This window comes from Lagenorhynchus albirostris, chromosome 10, assembly GCF_949774975.1.
Source record: "Lagenorhynchus albirostris chromosome 10, mLagAlb1.1, whole genome shotgun sequence".
NCBI classification, from domain to species: domain Eukaryota; kingdom Metazoa; phylum Chordata; class Mammalia; order Artiodactyla; family Delphinidae; genus Lagenorhynchus; species Lagenorhynchus albirostris.
The window spans coordinates 19747535-19763413 of NC_083104.1; the positions used below are offsets into that span (position 1 = coordinate 19747535).

Below are 15879 nucleotides of genomic sequence, written 5' to 3' on the forward strand. Positions count from 1 at the left end.
GTTTGGGCTCTGTGGCCGGAGTAATCTGCTCAGATCTTTAATAGCATCCAATACTGGAGTCATCGAAGTGGATAAAGAAATGAAAATTCCATCATATGTCCCTGTGATCTAGAAATATTCCGTTCCTCTTGAAAAAAGGCATCAGACAGAAACCTCGTTACTGGTAGATAGCCTTGTCTAAACCCAGATGCCTCTACCCAGCAGGGCTGACTGGAGCCCTCCCTCCCCACGGGCGCTTTGGTCCCTCCAGCTAGCTCTCTGAGACCCAGCCTGGGCCGTGTGTCAGCAGCCTGACTTGTAAAGCACAAATCCTTCTACACCGATTAGAAACTTGTCTTTTCCAACCCGTGCCAGAATGCCGTGAAACCGAAGATCATCGAATCCACCCCTAACTGACCGCTTCCCCGCCTGTGCACACCCTTGTCTTCATAACTCTTCTCTCGATTGATGGCAGGCTTCGATGGCTGAGAACAGTATACCTCTATACACTACCGCTTCCATGGGAAACCCCACTCTGGGCAACCTAGCCAGCGCCATACGGGAAGAGCTGAACGGGGCGATGGAGCACACCAACAGCAACGAGAGCGACAGCAGCCCGGGCAGATCCCCTATGCAAGCCGTGTGAGTACCCGCCACCCCGGAACGCCTTTGCCGTCACGTCCCGGCCCCCCTGTTCTAGGTGCACACCGGCCCCTTCTCCTCTGGCGGCTTTTGACACCTTTTCTGTAACTTCTGATTTCCTAGAACCCAGATAGAAGTGGGTGCGTCCAGAAACCCTTAGCTCGGTTCGCACCTAGGAGGACCGTTTACTGACGTTCCCATTACAGCAGTAGGCTTCACGCGGCCCCACGAGTGCCCAAGGCCATAAAATGGGTGACACCTGTGCTCTTGGCCTTCGCTTGCCCGGCTCAGGCCATTCTCGCAGCCACATTACCTTTTCCTCCCTATAGCAGTAGAACGCATCCCGGTGGCAGAGTTCTTCGCTGTCTGTTCACCGTGTGGGCGGGCTGAAGCTAGCGGGGAGGCAAAGGATGCTCGTTTACTTGGTTACGTGGTACGCGGAAGCGTGGACGCCATGCCGAAGCGTCATTACCAAGCACTGACGATGGCACGAACGAAAGGTGGCATGGTTCATAGATTGCTCTTAAGATATTAAAAGGAAACTTAACAGGAGGATTATAGCAGCAGACGGCAGTATAATGAGCACGCCCAGAAGCGTACGGAGCGAGGCACGAGGGCTATCCCAGGCTGCATGTGCGTGGCGCCAGGACCAGGCGCACCACGGGCAGGGCCGTGCGTGCTGCCCCTTTTGGCTGGGTGATGGGAGGCAGGCGGGGTGACAGTAACGACTCCCCGTCTCCCAGGAAAAGTTTTAAACGAGCAAAGAGAGCACATTTCCCCAGAGAGGATTGGCGGGGGATGCTGTCGAATGACAGCCTCTGGCTTAGAGCGAGTCTCTGCGAAACCCGCTGCCCCGCTGTAAAGGGATAAACCTATTCAGTGTTGACCGTGCTGTCAGCTCCCAGAAACGAACCCCTTGTCTACACAGTGTCTCTGAATTCCTGACCAACGTCTTACTTTAAGAGCATCTGAGTGATGAGGATGGAAAATAGGAGCTGTGGCAGCGAGCAAGGGCTTGGACTGGCACCCCCACCGAGGGCAAAATGCTGCCTGCCAGCATGGGTAGCTTGGTGGGTTCTTCAGCATTTGAATTGCATGCCCAGCGTGCTTTGAAAAGGACCTTTAAAGATGAAAATAATCGTTTTAAATTTATATCAACAGTCTCTTAGCATTTACTCCACAGCATTTTAAGAATGTGTTTCTCTCTCACGCCGCCACTGCCATCGATCTTCCTTCGTCAAGCAACCTGGTCTTTCTGACTTTATTATCACACCCGTATTCCTCTCGAAATCGTTGTCACCACAGGAGTATTTTACTAAGCTATTAAGGAAGTTCAGAGCACACGTAAATTGGCGTGTGCGCTGCCTCAAGGGATACTTACTGGAGCAAAAGCATCTGAAGTTACTGAGTGGAAGAGAGACTGTTTGTTTGTCTGTCATAGTATCCACAGACCGCTGACGTTTACCTGATGTGTGTTCCTAGTACTTTTATAGTAAAAAGGATCGCTGAAAAAAGAGAAGAAAATTTTAAAAAAAGGTATTTGGGTAAAAACCTCTCACAGCAGTTTAGAGTGAGGCTAATTTTGCTGTACAAGATAGAGTCACTATAAAAAGTTATTTCAGACTTTGAGTTAAACCAGAAACCTTGCTTTACAGCAAGCAATCAGCCTAATTTTTAACGAAATGAAGGTTGTACTGGTGTGAGTGTGTGTGTTTTGTTTTTAAGAAACCCTGCATAGGGATGCCCCAAAGCATAGTGTTTTATTGTTCAAATCTCACAGGTTTACACTAAAATAAAGGATTTTGCTAAAAACAATTGCTGGTCATCAGCCCATATTCCCTGTGCCTACTCTCGGTGTTTGTGAGAGATGCTTAACTCTATTTGATCTCAAATTTCCATTAAGCAAATTCTATAATGACGTAGTTTTCTTTCTTGTCCAACGTGCATTTACCCTGCTATGATGCAACTTGTTTCTCACCTGTTCTATTCTCTGGGAATAAACCAGCCATAAACTCTACAGCAAGGCTTAAAGGGCCTCGGTTAATGAGGCAGCCCAGCTACTATCGAGTGTCGAAATAGAACTTCTTACCCTTTCTGTGACACTCAAACCCCACAACATTTTTGTCTGTCTCTTGAAACAAGCGCTACAAAGTAGTCACATAATTATGGCTTTGGGGCCTTATACTTTTATCCTGATTGATAGGGGCTAAAGGAGCTACAAAGCAAAATACTCCATGCTGTGCCCACACCCTCTGAACACAATGCCTTTAAACACCAGTCAGCTTGCCTTAAAAACTCTTCTGTTCCCAGAGTAGCTAAACAAAGGAATTACTCAGATGTAAGAAAGGAAATGTGGGGCTTTGCAGTTACTCACTGGGAGCCCTTTCGGAAGCAGGAGTCGGAGAGAAAGGCATTGGGGCGGCGGCGGGGGTGGGGTGGGGGGGGCGACCTGCAAGGGTAGAAGGCGCCACCTGCAGCTCCATCTCCCAGGAGGCACCTGGGAGACCACGAAACACGGTATCTTCAGCAGTGTGCATCTTACCTGAAATGGATCTCGCGTGGAGATCCTTTCTCTAAAGCCCTGCATGCCCGAGTTACTGCTTTTGCCCCACCTGGGGGAGGAAGGGCCGGGGGGCGGGGATCTGCTGGTATCACGAAACGGCGTGAAGCTGGATTTCATTTCTGTGGCGTTTTAAGAAGCCTTAGTATCTCACCTGGTTGCGTTGTCAGGTTGTCACACCGTAGACCTGGTCAGTTCACCTTTGCTGGGCTTCCACTCGGCAGTAGGTGCTGGGACTGAGCCAGCGTGCGTAGGGCCGTCACCTGTGTCTTTGGGACCGAAAATAACCTTCCTGAAGTCGTGGTTGCAGATTTCAGGGGAAAACAAAATATTCTCTCCCGTGAACTCTACCTTGTTGGCGGGACTGGGTGGGTGGGTGTGGGGGGATTTTGTTTTGTTCTGCCTGGCAAAACATTTGTCTTACAAAGCAAGAACTTCATGGAGACTCGCCAGTCTCTTCCAGGGCCCAGCACCCCTCCCACCCATATAGCCTTGTATCATCTCTGTCATCAGATTCAGCTCTGTAAACCAGAAAAGATGAATACGTGGTAGTTTAAAAAAACGAAAATAGGAAAATGTTGATCAGGGAAACAGCTGACTCTCAATCCAGGCTACACACAACCCAGCACCACTCCTATCCAATCAGTGTCACGAGAACCACGTTGCCAGAGGACAGGAGGGGGGTGACGTTTGAAGTAACAGTTCTCAGTGGTGCGAATACGAAACTGAAACGTGAAGAGATGTTCACCATCGTCAGTCATCCAAAAACAACACCGTGTACGGTAACCTGAGCTTTCCTTAGTACACCTGCTCAGCAACACGATGTTCTCAGAAAGCAGTGCTTGGTGATGATGAGGTTGAGTCTAGATCGATAAAGCTTCTTTGGCAGTTAATATCGCACTAAATCATACGAACCGTAAGATGTTTTCGCCTCTGCTCCACCAATTTTATTCTTAGAAATTTATCCTAAGCAGGTAAACCAACAGAAATATGGATAAAAGCGGTCACTGTGTTATACAAAGATCAAGGTGGGGGCGAGGTATGGGGGTGAGCGAAAGACAGTCCCCAAATGCCCTCATCACACTGGGATCTCATAGCCATAACAATTAACACTGTAAAGGTAGCACAATAATCACATTCTTGCTCTGTGTACAATATGTAAAAACAGGGCCCCAAATGCGAGAAGGCAGGCAAAACCAAGAAAGTCTACCTTAATTAGAGTTTATGGGTGATAAATATATACATATATATATATATATTTTTTTAAGGAATAAAAATCAACACACCTAACTCTTCCCAAAACAATATAGGGGGTCCTACCAGAGCTGACTTCCCAGGCAACGCCGATGTACGCAGTCACACAGGATCCCACACTTAAGAGTTTTAACGCTCAGCTGTTTCCGAAATCCTCAACGACTTTTTCAAACACATTTTCACTTTGCACTGGGCTCTGCACATTATGCATACGGTCCTGGATCTTGATGCTGAAACACAAATAAATAGGCCCATTAAAAAACTAAAGCTAGATGGACCCAAACTAGTAAAACATACTCTAATAAAACTGGGGTATATTTCGTTTTGCACATAGGTTGTAAGAATACGGGCCCTTTTTTTTTTTAATGGTTTGCTGTTTTTTTGTTTTAAAAAAATTTATTTTGTGTTTTATTTTATTTTTGGCTGCGTTGGGTCTTCATTGCTGCGTTGGGTCTTCATTGCTGCGCATGGGCCCTCTCTAGTTGCAGGGAGCCGGGGCCACGCTTCGCTGCAGTGCGCGGGCCTCTTATGGCGGTGGCCTCTCTCGTTGCAGAGCACGGGCTCCAGGCACGCAGGCTCAGTAGCTGTGGCTCACGGGCTCTAGAGCGCAGGCTCAGTAGTTGTGGCACACAGGCTCAGCCGCTCCGCGGCACGCGGGATCTTCCCGGACCGGGGCTCGAACCCGTGTCCCCTGCGTTGGCAGGCGGACTCTAAACCACTGCTCCCCCAGGGAAGCCCCGGGCCCTATTTTTTTAAAAGCTATTTATCCCAACATCTACCCCCAGACACTCTCTAGGCTCTGCTCATTTTACAGCCAGTTGCTCTTCTAGAGGATCACGTGTCAAAGGGCAGTCCAAAGCACTCCTCTGTTGATTTTTCAAGGGTTCAAGAGGCCTTTGGGGTTTGCACACAGCATCAGTTATTTAGGAAGGCCACCATCCCCAGCACCTCCTCTTATTACTAGTAATACTTGATAACGTCAATGAAAAAAATCCTCCCTTCTGCGGCCCGTTCCTGCAATGGGACTTCTCTTTAAAAAAAAAAAAAAAACCTGAATGGTTCTTTTACGTATCAAAAGCCCCGCCACCGAAAGTAATTTGTATTTGCAAACGATCGGTTGTAAATATGATTTAGGAACAACATTTCTCAATTGTTATCGGAGTGCTTCGCGTGGTCCCCCGCAGGCCCCTTCGGGTGAACCGTGCGCTGGGCTATAATGAGCAAGTCGGCAGATCTCATCGGAGCCCCGCGTCCCGGTGGCCGCTACCAGCCGGGCCTCATGTTTTGCCTTGTTTACAGCTGACAGCGTTATTATTCTGATCGGGGCTCTGCTTTCTTATCATATTGTTGTGTTGAGCGCGCCTTTTCCTCTCCGTTTGTGTTCCTTGGCAGGGCTTTTCTTGCCTTATTGACAGTTTGTAAAAATATGCATTAATTTGGAGTTTCCAGCATGTATCATGGTGTCTCTCTGCTGTGTTTGCTTGAAGTTGATTAATGATAGACCCTCGCTTGGGGTCGGTCTCCGGAGAGTTCTTTCACAGGTTCTGCATGTTAACTAGCAAAGCAGAACACACAGCAAGCCGTGATTAGCCCAGCCTCCTGCACACAGTGGTCCCCACAAACCACTGTTGCGTTAACCGATTCTTGCTTCACGGGATTATTGGAAGATTTGTATTCATCCACCCAGCAGGCTACTATGGGGCCTGTTAGCTGACACTCAAAGGGTGGTCCTCGGACCAGCAGCATCACCGGGGAGCTGGTCAGAGATGCAGAGGCTCAGGCCACACCCCAAACCTGCTGAGTCACAGGCTGCATTTTCACCAGATCCCACGGGAATCTGTGTGCACATTACAGTGTAAGAAACACCACGGGAGGAGGACACACCCCCTGATGCTTCTGTCCAGAGACCCTTCTGTGATGATGGAAATTTCTCCCTCTGTGCTATCCGACATGGTAGCCGTTAGCCAACACATGGGGCCCTTGAGCTCTTGAAATGTGGCCAGCGTAACTGAGAAATGGAATTTTAAATTGTCTTTTCATAGTCGCACGTGGTTAGTGGCTGCTGTGTCAAACATCACAGCTCTAGACTGGGGATTCTGTGTTACCCAAAACCGCCGACGTACCTTGCGTTGGGAAGTCCCCACGGTGAACCTTCTTTTGTCTTTCCAGGCATCCTGTACATGTCAAAGAAGAGCCCCTGGATCCAGAGGAAGCTGAAGGGCCGCTATCCCTAGTGACAACAGCCAACCACAGTCCAGATTTTGACCACGACAGAGATTACGAAGACGAACCAGTACATGAGGACGTGGAGTGAACATCTGGGCAGGCCGACCCCAAGAGCGTGAAGATTGGGGGGGGGGCACACAAGACAAAACACGTCAAAAGTTTGCAGTGAAATCGTTCTCCATTGGTTGTACAGTGTGGAGGATTTTTCACTGCATTTTGACAACTCTGCAATGTGTTAACTCTTAGTGCCATCAAGAATCCCATTTGGGAGTATTTTTGATTTTTCTACTTTTTGTTGAAAAAAGGAATTTGTACTCTGTGCATTGGATGGACTTGTTTGGTACTGGGGATTTTCCTCTCTTAACAGTCAACATCAGTGTTGTAAATTTGCTAAACTGATTCACTTTTAGCAGCAGACTTTGAACTGCAGTCCTGCCGACATTGGACAGTGAGGACACCCAACTGAGCATGTGCACCTAAGCTGCAGACCACGCCTCTGCCCAGAATTTAAGGATTCCAATGGACGACCTATTTGCACAGTACTGCATGTTGATTATCACTGCCTTTACTCCATTTTTTTTTTTTTTTTTTTTTTTTGCTTCCAGTTGGGATGGGGAAGGCCTTTGTGTGTGTATTGGGGGGAGGGTTTAAAAATAATTATCCCAAACTTTTTAATGTATTGCTTTTTTTTTTTTTTTTGGCTTCTCCTATACCATTTTAAGTTCTGACCTCAGGCCTCCATGCGGGCCCACGGCCTCTTGGAGGCTTCAAGTTTTCTGTACCTTGTGATGAATGTTAATAGGTGTTTTTATTATACGAAGCTGAATGTCATTTCTCGTTCGTAGTTTTCTGTCACTCATTCCATGTCCCTTCAGACATCACCACTGTTTTCTCGAAAGTCAGAAAACATTCCGTTTTGATCTTTTGCAAAAAGGTCCCAAATGCTGCACTCTACACGTGAAGGTCCTCTCACCCAGACGTGAAGTTCCTGCCAGAAAGAGAATGAATGACAGAAAAAAAAAAAAAAATAGAGACACCCTAGGAACCATGCAGATTCATTCCATGAAGCAGTATTGGAAGGTGGGAAGGGGGTTGTTTCAGAGTTTCCTCTTTTTTTTTTTAATACTGCACCTACCATCATTCTTAATAAATGCCACAGCATTTACCAGCACAAGGAGACACAGGCAGCAGCCCCCTTACCCCCAAAGCAAAACAAACAAAAGACAAACTCTCGCAGTCGTTCGACTGACAGTGGCTGTGGAAGCCCGTCCCTGGGATGACCTAGTTGAGATGGGCCTCAGGCTCTCGCAGTTGTTCAAACCAGTGTGGGTTGCTTTGTTTGCAAAATGGCCCAAAAGCTGGCTTCCCTGAGCAACTGTGCTGAAAGTCGTGGTGGCCCCAAACCGAAACATCCATTCAGACCTGCTTGGTGGCATTCATGTGTCTGAATGCAAATTAGATTTCCGATTGAACTTGCTATGCGAGTTAATGAGAACTGGGTTGAGCAAATGCTAAAGTGTTAATTTCCAATGTGCAGGTTTGGTATAGCAGTTCAGCATGGGAGGCAGTACCATCCCACCAACCCAGTCCCAAAAACCAACAGGAGAAGACATCAGGCAGATGGGGGCACAGCTCAGCCCTGGGCTTTTGGGGAAACACACGTGGCGCACAGAACATGACAGTCATGGGTCAGTACAGCCTCAGTCCTTGGAACCCCTGAACGCTTCCACTCTGCACCCCTTTCCTGTGACTCATTTATTTACCTAGGAGTGTAGCTTTTGTTTTAGTTTAAGAGCCTTTTGGAGCTTAATTTATATGCTTTGTACCTCTTTTTTTTTTTCCCTAAAATTACCAAAGATATTCCACAAAGGTAAATTATGTTCTCTGTTTTTATGCTTTATCTGATGAAGCCAAATATCCTCTTCTTGTTGATCAAAGGAGGCAAAATAATTTAGAGGCAATTGATGAGATATAGGCTATTGCTAACTTAAGAGAACTGCTTCTTCATCATAGAGGACATTTAGAAGACCAAGTAGGTAATGGAACCAAAGTTGTTACTTTTTTTTTTTTTTTTCTTCAGCCCTCGGTTTTTGTTTTTGTTTTTTCCTTCTGTACCTCTACAGAGACCAAAACGCATTCTTGTAAAGAGAACTTATGGGGCTACTGAAGAGAGAAATAGGACACAGTATTAAGGGAGCAATAGAAGGAAGGGATTACCATCTCCAAGAAGAAAACCCAATGTGCGGCACATGAAACTTAGGGGGTGTCCAGTCCAGGAGACAGTTAAGACACAATGAAGGTAAAATTCAGAGAGAACAGAACAGCTCCCACAATTGAACTAGACCGCGTCATGTAGTATTTCTAGAAGACATTTCTTTTTCAAAGAAAGATTGTATGCCACTTTTGTTTAAGGACTGTGCTATGATCACTGCATTCATTTGGGTTTATCTTGGCATATATATCCTCTGGGTTTTTGTTTTTGTTTTTTTTAAAAGGTTTCCTTTTTTTCCTTCCTTTTTTCCGGATTAGGCTTGCGTCAGCATTTTTCATTTAAAAAAAAAAGTAACATTCCCGTCCACTCACAAGCTTGGTACAAAAACTTCTCTGGCAGTTCCTTTTGAAGCTTCACACTGCTTTCTCTATAAAGAGCAGTCTGTGGTCACTCGAGACTGACTTTTTTTTTTTTTTTTTTTTTCCAACTTTTCCAGGCAGCGTCATGATGTGCAGGCAGTAGCCAGACAGGGTCATGGGAAGGGGGCCCTGTGCTTCTAAACTGAGTGGTTGCTGGTTAGTTTGGTATTCAAAAGAGGATAAAAATCTGGTAGATTAGTTCATTCTCAGCATGTGTAGCTAGACATGAGTAAAGTTAACAGCATGAGAAACTGTTAGTACGCATACCTCAGTTCAAACCTTTAGGGAATGATTAAAATTAAAAAAAAAATACATTTCACTCAGTTGCACTTAGTCGTATGTCTTGCATGCTTAGTCTAAAGACTGTAGCAAAAAGAAAAAAAAAAAGAAAAATTAGCTTTTACATATCTTTGCAGGTATCACAGCCTTGCAGAAGAACCAACTGAAAAAACAAATTTCTCAGGCTTTACAGCAAGCAAACTTCACTCTGATTTTTCCAATTCTGATTCTGTATCCCTTGGGGGTATCCCAGTTGCTTCTTTAGGATGGGGTTTATTATGTTGTACATATATCCCGATGTGTCTGTGTGACTCTTTGTCTTTTTTGGGGGAGGGCGGAGGGTGGTTCTTTTTTTAGATATTGTTCCTAAAAAGGAATAAATGCATATACACCTGTTTGTCAAAACACCTTTGCTTTTTGTGCAACTGCTTTATATTAACGATACTTAAAAAAAAAAAAAAACCTTTGGAAAAAAAACTACTGTATGTAATGGAATTGCAGAATATGCTGCACATGTATTTTATTTAGTTATTCTTGCTTTCAGAATATTGGATGACATTTCCTGACATGTGGGAGGGAGAAACTCCCAAATTTCTTTCTTTTTTTTTTTTTTTTTTTGGCTTTTAAAATTGTAACATAGTTGACAGATTTTTTTTTTTTTTTTCTTTTTTCCTGTTCTCATTGATCGGAGCATCTTGTACAGGTTTTTTTGGTGTTTGTGCCTGCCGGTGTGAGTTCCTCTGTTTTTTGATACATTCCTATCCCTTGTGTTTATCCTACCATTGCCTTCCTGGCTATCTTAAACAAGTTCATGCGTTTGAAAAGAGAGAAAAAAAAAAATGTTGTTTTAAACAATGTTTTCTCCTGCTGCAGTAAATATTTTGCATGATGAAATTCCAGGGTCACACTTTCAAAGTTTATCAGTGAAGTAGTGATTAATCATGGGGAGTGTCAAAGCTATTGAACTTTTTGTATAAAAACAAGAAAAAAAGAAAGAAAACTTTACAAGGTGCCAAGATGTACAGACAATTTGTTGCTTTTTTTTTTTTTCCCCAAAGAAAAGCGTACCTTAGGGAGAACGGTCCCTTGTACCGGGCAAATGCACTGTCAGGAATGAGGATCCATCCTACTTGTTGTCCCTAGAGTCTGTCCTTGTAAGACAAGTTCACGCTGCCTGCATTGAACCAGCAGTGAAAGGAAACATCAAGGCTTATGAACGGGAAGAGTGACCGCCAGCCCTGCCACCTTCGGACGGCTCTGACCTGATTCCCCGCGTTCCGTCAGACCTAGTAAAGACACCTCGGATTCTTCACCCAAAATATGATGTCCATCACTAGCTATTTTATCCCGGAAAAAAAAAAAAAAAAGTTAAAGATTTCCTCTCCTTTCCGCATTCCAGCTTGAGCTCCGTTTCCAAGGGTACCAAGAAGAACATGCTTGTCGGGATTTTGAATCTTTGGGGGACCTTTTGGTTCATGGTAGACCCTCTGGATATTTTGGATGTTTCTGAGAGTCGATTTTGGCTTTTCTCTCCTGAGAAATGAGACTTGTAATTCCAAAGGCATTTTGTGGGCCCGGTGTAGTTCTCATGATCTCTGCTACCCAGAAGCCTGCATGGAGATGGTACAGCCCGGACTGTCAGCGTGGTGCTCCGTGGAGATGTGCTGCCAGTAACAAGAATTTTTTTTTTTAATTTCGTTTTGTTTTGATAAGGCATAAAAGGAACTCATTCCGTGACATCAACTGTAATTCCATCATTCCGTGTCTGTGGATACAGACAATAAAAAAAAAAAAAATGTTGTGTAGTCAGTACTAATGACTGACATGATCGCATTCTCAAATGCAATAAAAATGCTGGTTGTTCACACTGGTAGTAAAAGTCGCCACAGCCTAAGTTTCTTTCCCCTTCTGACCTGCTCAGAGTGTGTGTTCGGCATATGCCTTAGGTTTAGCACCAGCTACTTCCCTCCCAGAATTAAAATCAATCTTAACTAAAAGCTTTCATCATCACGGAGAACTGAAGCTCTCGTCCCTCAGGATTTCAAAGTGAAAGTCTCCACTTACAGAATTGGGGAAAAAAAAACAGAAAAAGAGAGGCTACCTTTTCTCTCCAGGAAGCACACTGTGATTTTTTTTTTTTTTCCTTCATCACATTTTATAGAGAAAAAACAAAATATTGAATAACTAGCATTAAGAGCTAACTAAAATTTCAGAGGAAGGCAATTTCATGAATAATTCATTCAAATTTCACATCTGCAAGATTAGTCATCCAAATAAAATGCTAATGTCAAAAACATGCACCATCTATAATATTCTCATCAAGAAATCTTTTTGCATATAATGATAAATGCCGAGATTAGGACAAATGATTTTATAAAAATACTCTATCAGAAAGTAGGTTCGATAGCTGCCTTTACTGATGGAAACAGGAAAGCTCCCATAACTAAATATTTCCAGAACAACCATCTTGATTTCTGAGGTCTTTAAAAATCGCAGACCTCTAGAAAAATGTGCTATTTCTCTTTAATACTGTTCTGTCATACACATTCTAAGGATTAATGAATTTGGGCATCCTCTTTGAGTAAAAAATCGGTATATCGAAAGCAGCACTATTAAGTGGCCAAACCGCAGTGACATACAACTGTGACGCGTATAATTCAGAGCACATAACACGAGCCAAGAGATGACTTGAAAATTAACCTTGCAGTTCTTATTCGGCAGAGACCGGCTGATACTGAGGAATATGTAAACGTTCTTTCCCAGCATTGTTTTGAAAAGCCCATACAGTTATGCCACTGTCTAAAAGCCCTCTAGTCTGATAATTAGTAAAACATTTGAACCCTTAATTCTTATCTAGCTACTAAGAATAAATTAGGGTTAATTGAAATTCCTTTAAACGCCAGGCTTAAACATAAATACTGCTTACAGCATGTGCAGTTGGTAAAATTAAATATGTACACATATTTGAATCAACTGAAGGACCCAAACCAAGTAGGACGACGCATTAGAGAAGATTTTGCTGGTTGATGCATATATACATTTTTCAGTGTATTTCAGGAATCGTTCTAAGACGGGAACATCCTCTTTGACATTTATTTCAGGCTTGTCACTCAGATAAACAAGGCAGCAAACCCAAACTGATGGCTCTTCTTTTAAACGGGAGCCTTTGTATCAAGAGCCTAAACTCTGAGGAAGGCCAGTTTCACACCTACACTAACCAGCTGCGTGATAGCTGTTACTCCCCCTCCCCCCAGAAAAAGATTAAAACATAGTGTAATTAGTCTTTCTTGACTTACGAGGTTGTGCCGCCTTTGATGCTGTTACATATTTAGGTGTAGGGTAATATTCACAATTTATCTTTCATCTTTAGTTGAGTCACATAAAAGTAGTCTTTATCTGAATAAAGTGAAGTTGGGCCTCAAACCTTCATTTAACGAATTGACTGATGGATGAAAGGTTTAAGACAGAATTCACGTTGGATGGAAATTAAATTACGTACAAAAACACTGGTTTAACTGTGGGACAATATTTGGCTTAGAACGCTGTCACTCTAGATATAACCGACTTTTATTTATTTTTAAACAGCATTTTATTTTTTTAAAAAATAATACCCCATGTCATCTTATTTCCACTCTGATCGTAAAATGAGATTCCGTGCTTAGCACCCCCAAAATACACATATATATCTATTTGAAATGATCAGCCGGCCTTTTCTTTGGCTCCTACCAGGAATGTAGGGAGGGAGAAAAAGGGGAAAAAGACAAGCTTCAAGTTATAATGTTAATTTGAAGGTAACCGGCCTTTCAAGAATTAATTTCAGCCAAAGCAATAATCATTATTTACCAGCGTGTGACATTTTTATCACTCATCATATTAGCAAATTTCCATTGAAAATGCTAAAATGGATCGTCATAAGGCAGATAACTGCTCTAGCTGTAAAAATGACCAACACAAGTGCCGGGACTCAAACATTAAATTATACTGTAATTAATAAAGACAGTTAAGCTGTCTACTAGCAACAGCAATTTAGGTAACCACATTTGATCGGCTATAAATTGTAACTACATTAAAATTCCAGAAATATTAGCAATATGGATTAGTTGATGGAAGTCACTGCTGATCACCAATTCTCTCCTTTTTTTTTTTTTTTTTTTTAAAACAACGGAAGCACAGGTCAGGTCGACCACAAATCTGTGAGCGAAGATCAGGCCTTAGCACTTTTAATCTTGTGAAACAAGCAATTACAAATAGTTGCATCGATTTGTTAAAAAGCTTTAGGTGACATAAATTGTTTCCTGTTTAGCTTATTGCTCTGATACATAAATGTCACCCAGTCCAGTATTAATTAGGCCACAGAAGAACACAGGGTGACTTCCAGGGACGCATTTGTCAGTCCTTTTGTGAGCTTTCTGGGGAGCTGCTCTCGCTGGCTCATTTCTTATTAGCGACAGAGAGAGGAAGGAAAAACTCTTTTGCTATGTGAAGTCTTTAATACCAGTTTAATTTTCAATTCTCAACTAAATTGTGGGATTTCGGACTTGCTTTCTTGCTACTTGACATAAAGCAGCACGTTTGAAAAACATCTTCCAAATAGAATAGTATTTACAAGGCATTTCAGCCTCTGAAAAGCTAATACTCCTCCCTTCTCGATATAGGGGACTGCACGGGTTTCCGTGGATTGATATTTCTACACTTAAAATACAATTTTAAACGGCTTGTGCACGTTCCTGACTTAACATAAATCAACTGCATCACGTACACTTTCTTTAGGTAGGCATGCCACTTAGAAAAATACATGAGATTCTGGGGGCAGGGGGAAAGTCTGGAGAAAATTTATTAAATAGAAGTTTTTACTGTAATAGAATATTAATGTAAGCCAATGCTTATTTGCCATTAAGCTGTTCCTTTTTTTCTTTTTCTTTCTTTCTTTTTTTTTTTTTTAACATACACATGCTTTTTATTATTTTGCACTCAAGCAAAAATTCCACATTCAAAGACTTTCCATCTAGTTGGGAATGTCTCTGGCAAGAAACACGTAAGAAATCCTGACCTCCAGAAAGACAGCAGACCGTCCACACTGAGCTTTAGCCCCACAAGGCCACGCATGCAAACGTAAGGTACACGCTAGTCAACAGTGTGGAATCCGGAAAAACAATTATTCTTTAAATCCTGCCTCACCGCTACTCCACCAGAGCACAGAGGAAAATGTTTGATTTGCAACATAAAAGATTCATTAATTACCGCTTGAATATTTAAAGCTATTTTGCAGTCTAACAGAGATAAAGCAGTGAATTAAAACCTCTAATAAAATTGTAAAAATATTTCGGTAAGTTTACCCGTGTTATGATTTAGGGAGAGATTCAAGCATTCTCACAGAATAGAGTCTTAGCAATTTTCAAGTGTGTATTTGGAAGAAAGAGCTAAGTGTTCTAGGAATAATTTGTTTCTCACTTTCAAATGTTTACTAATAATTTATTTTCGAATCAAGTTTGCTACATTAGAATTCCACCGGTGGAGGGAAAAGAAAATCTGTCAAGCAGGTCGGAGCACGGTGTGTCTGACCCAGAAATTAAACTACTTTCAAAAGTATTCCATTAGGCTGAAGGCTTTAGAAGCTATCACACGAAAAGGGGTCAGTTGCTGCCCACAAAATGCATCAAAACCTGAAAACACCCCACCCCAAGGATATAGCCTAACACTCCCTCCGACGCCTGCCCAGCATTAGATGTATTTTATTTTTACGATCCTTGAGAGCAGCGCTCCCCAACCTTTCTGGCACCAGGGACCGGTTTTCGTGGAAGACACTTTCTCCACGGATCCGGTGGCGGGGCAGGAGGGCGTAGGAGATGGTTCAGGGGTAACGCCCGCGGTGAGAAGCGGCGGAGGAAGCTTCACGCGCCCGCCCGCCCGCCTGCCCGCCCGCCGCTCACCTCCTGCTGTGCGACCCGGTTCCCAACAGGCCGTGGACCCGGGAGCAGTCTGCAGCCTGGGGGCTGGGGACCCCTGCTTTGGAGCATTTCAGTGTTTGGATCCTGGGATCCTAGAAGTAGAGCCCAGCACGCTCTTGGAATCAAATGCTAGGGAACCTGAATGTCAAGTGACCAGATCCAGCCCTGACCATACAAACTGGGTGACTTTAGCAAGTAAGTAACTTCATGTCTTTGGTCCTCCCCTTCCTCTTTCTGGTAATTGAGGGCATTTAACTACGTGACCAGAAGGGTTCCTTCCAATTTTAAGGTTCTAAAAATTTAATAACATATTCCCCTTGGGAACTTTTCTTGATGAAATCTACCATCTCAGCATGAACC

The 15879-nt window shown here is 43.5% G+C and overlaps 1 protein-coding gene and 1 long non-coding RNA gene across 7 annotated transcripts in view; one reads left to right on the forward strand and one right to left on the reverse strand.

Annotated features, from left to right (window-relative positions):
- Positions 1–11453, forward strand: part of FOXP1 (forkhead box P1) — a 597798-nt gene extending 586345 nt beyond the window's left edge. For all 6 annotated transcript variants that reach the window (XM_060161351.1, XM_060161347.1, XM_060161349.1 and 3 more), the window contains 2 exons: positions 455–621; positions 6605–11453. In XM_060161351.1, the coding sequence (XP_060017334.1) occupies positions 455–621; positions 6605–6749 (312 nt within the window). In that variant the 3' untranslated portion in view covers positions 6750–11453. The remainder of the gene's footprint in view (positions 1–454; positions 622–6604) is intronic.
- The window catches only part of LOC132526847 (uncharacterized), a 348584-nt gene continuing 340215 nt past the window's right edge, over positions 7511–15879 (reverse strand). The window contains exon 4 of the long non-coding RNA XR_009542720.1: positions 7511–7649. This is a non-coding gene — a long non-coding RNA (uncharacterized LOC132526847). The remainder of the gene's footprint in view (positions 7650–15879) is intronic.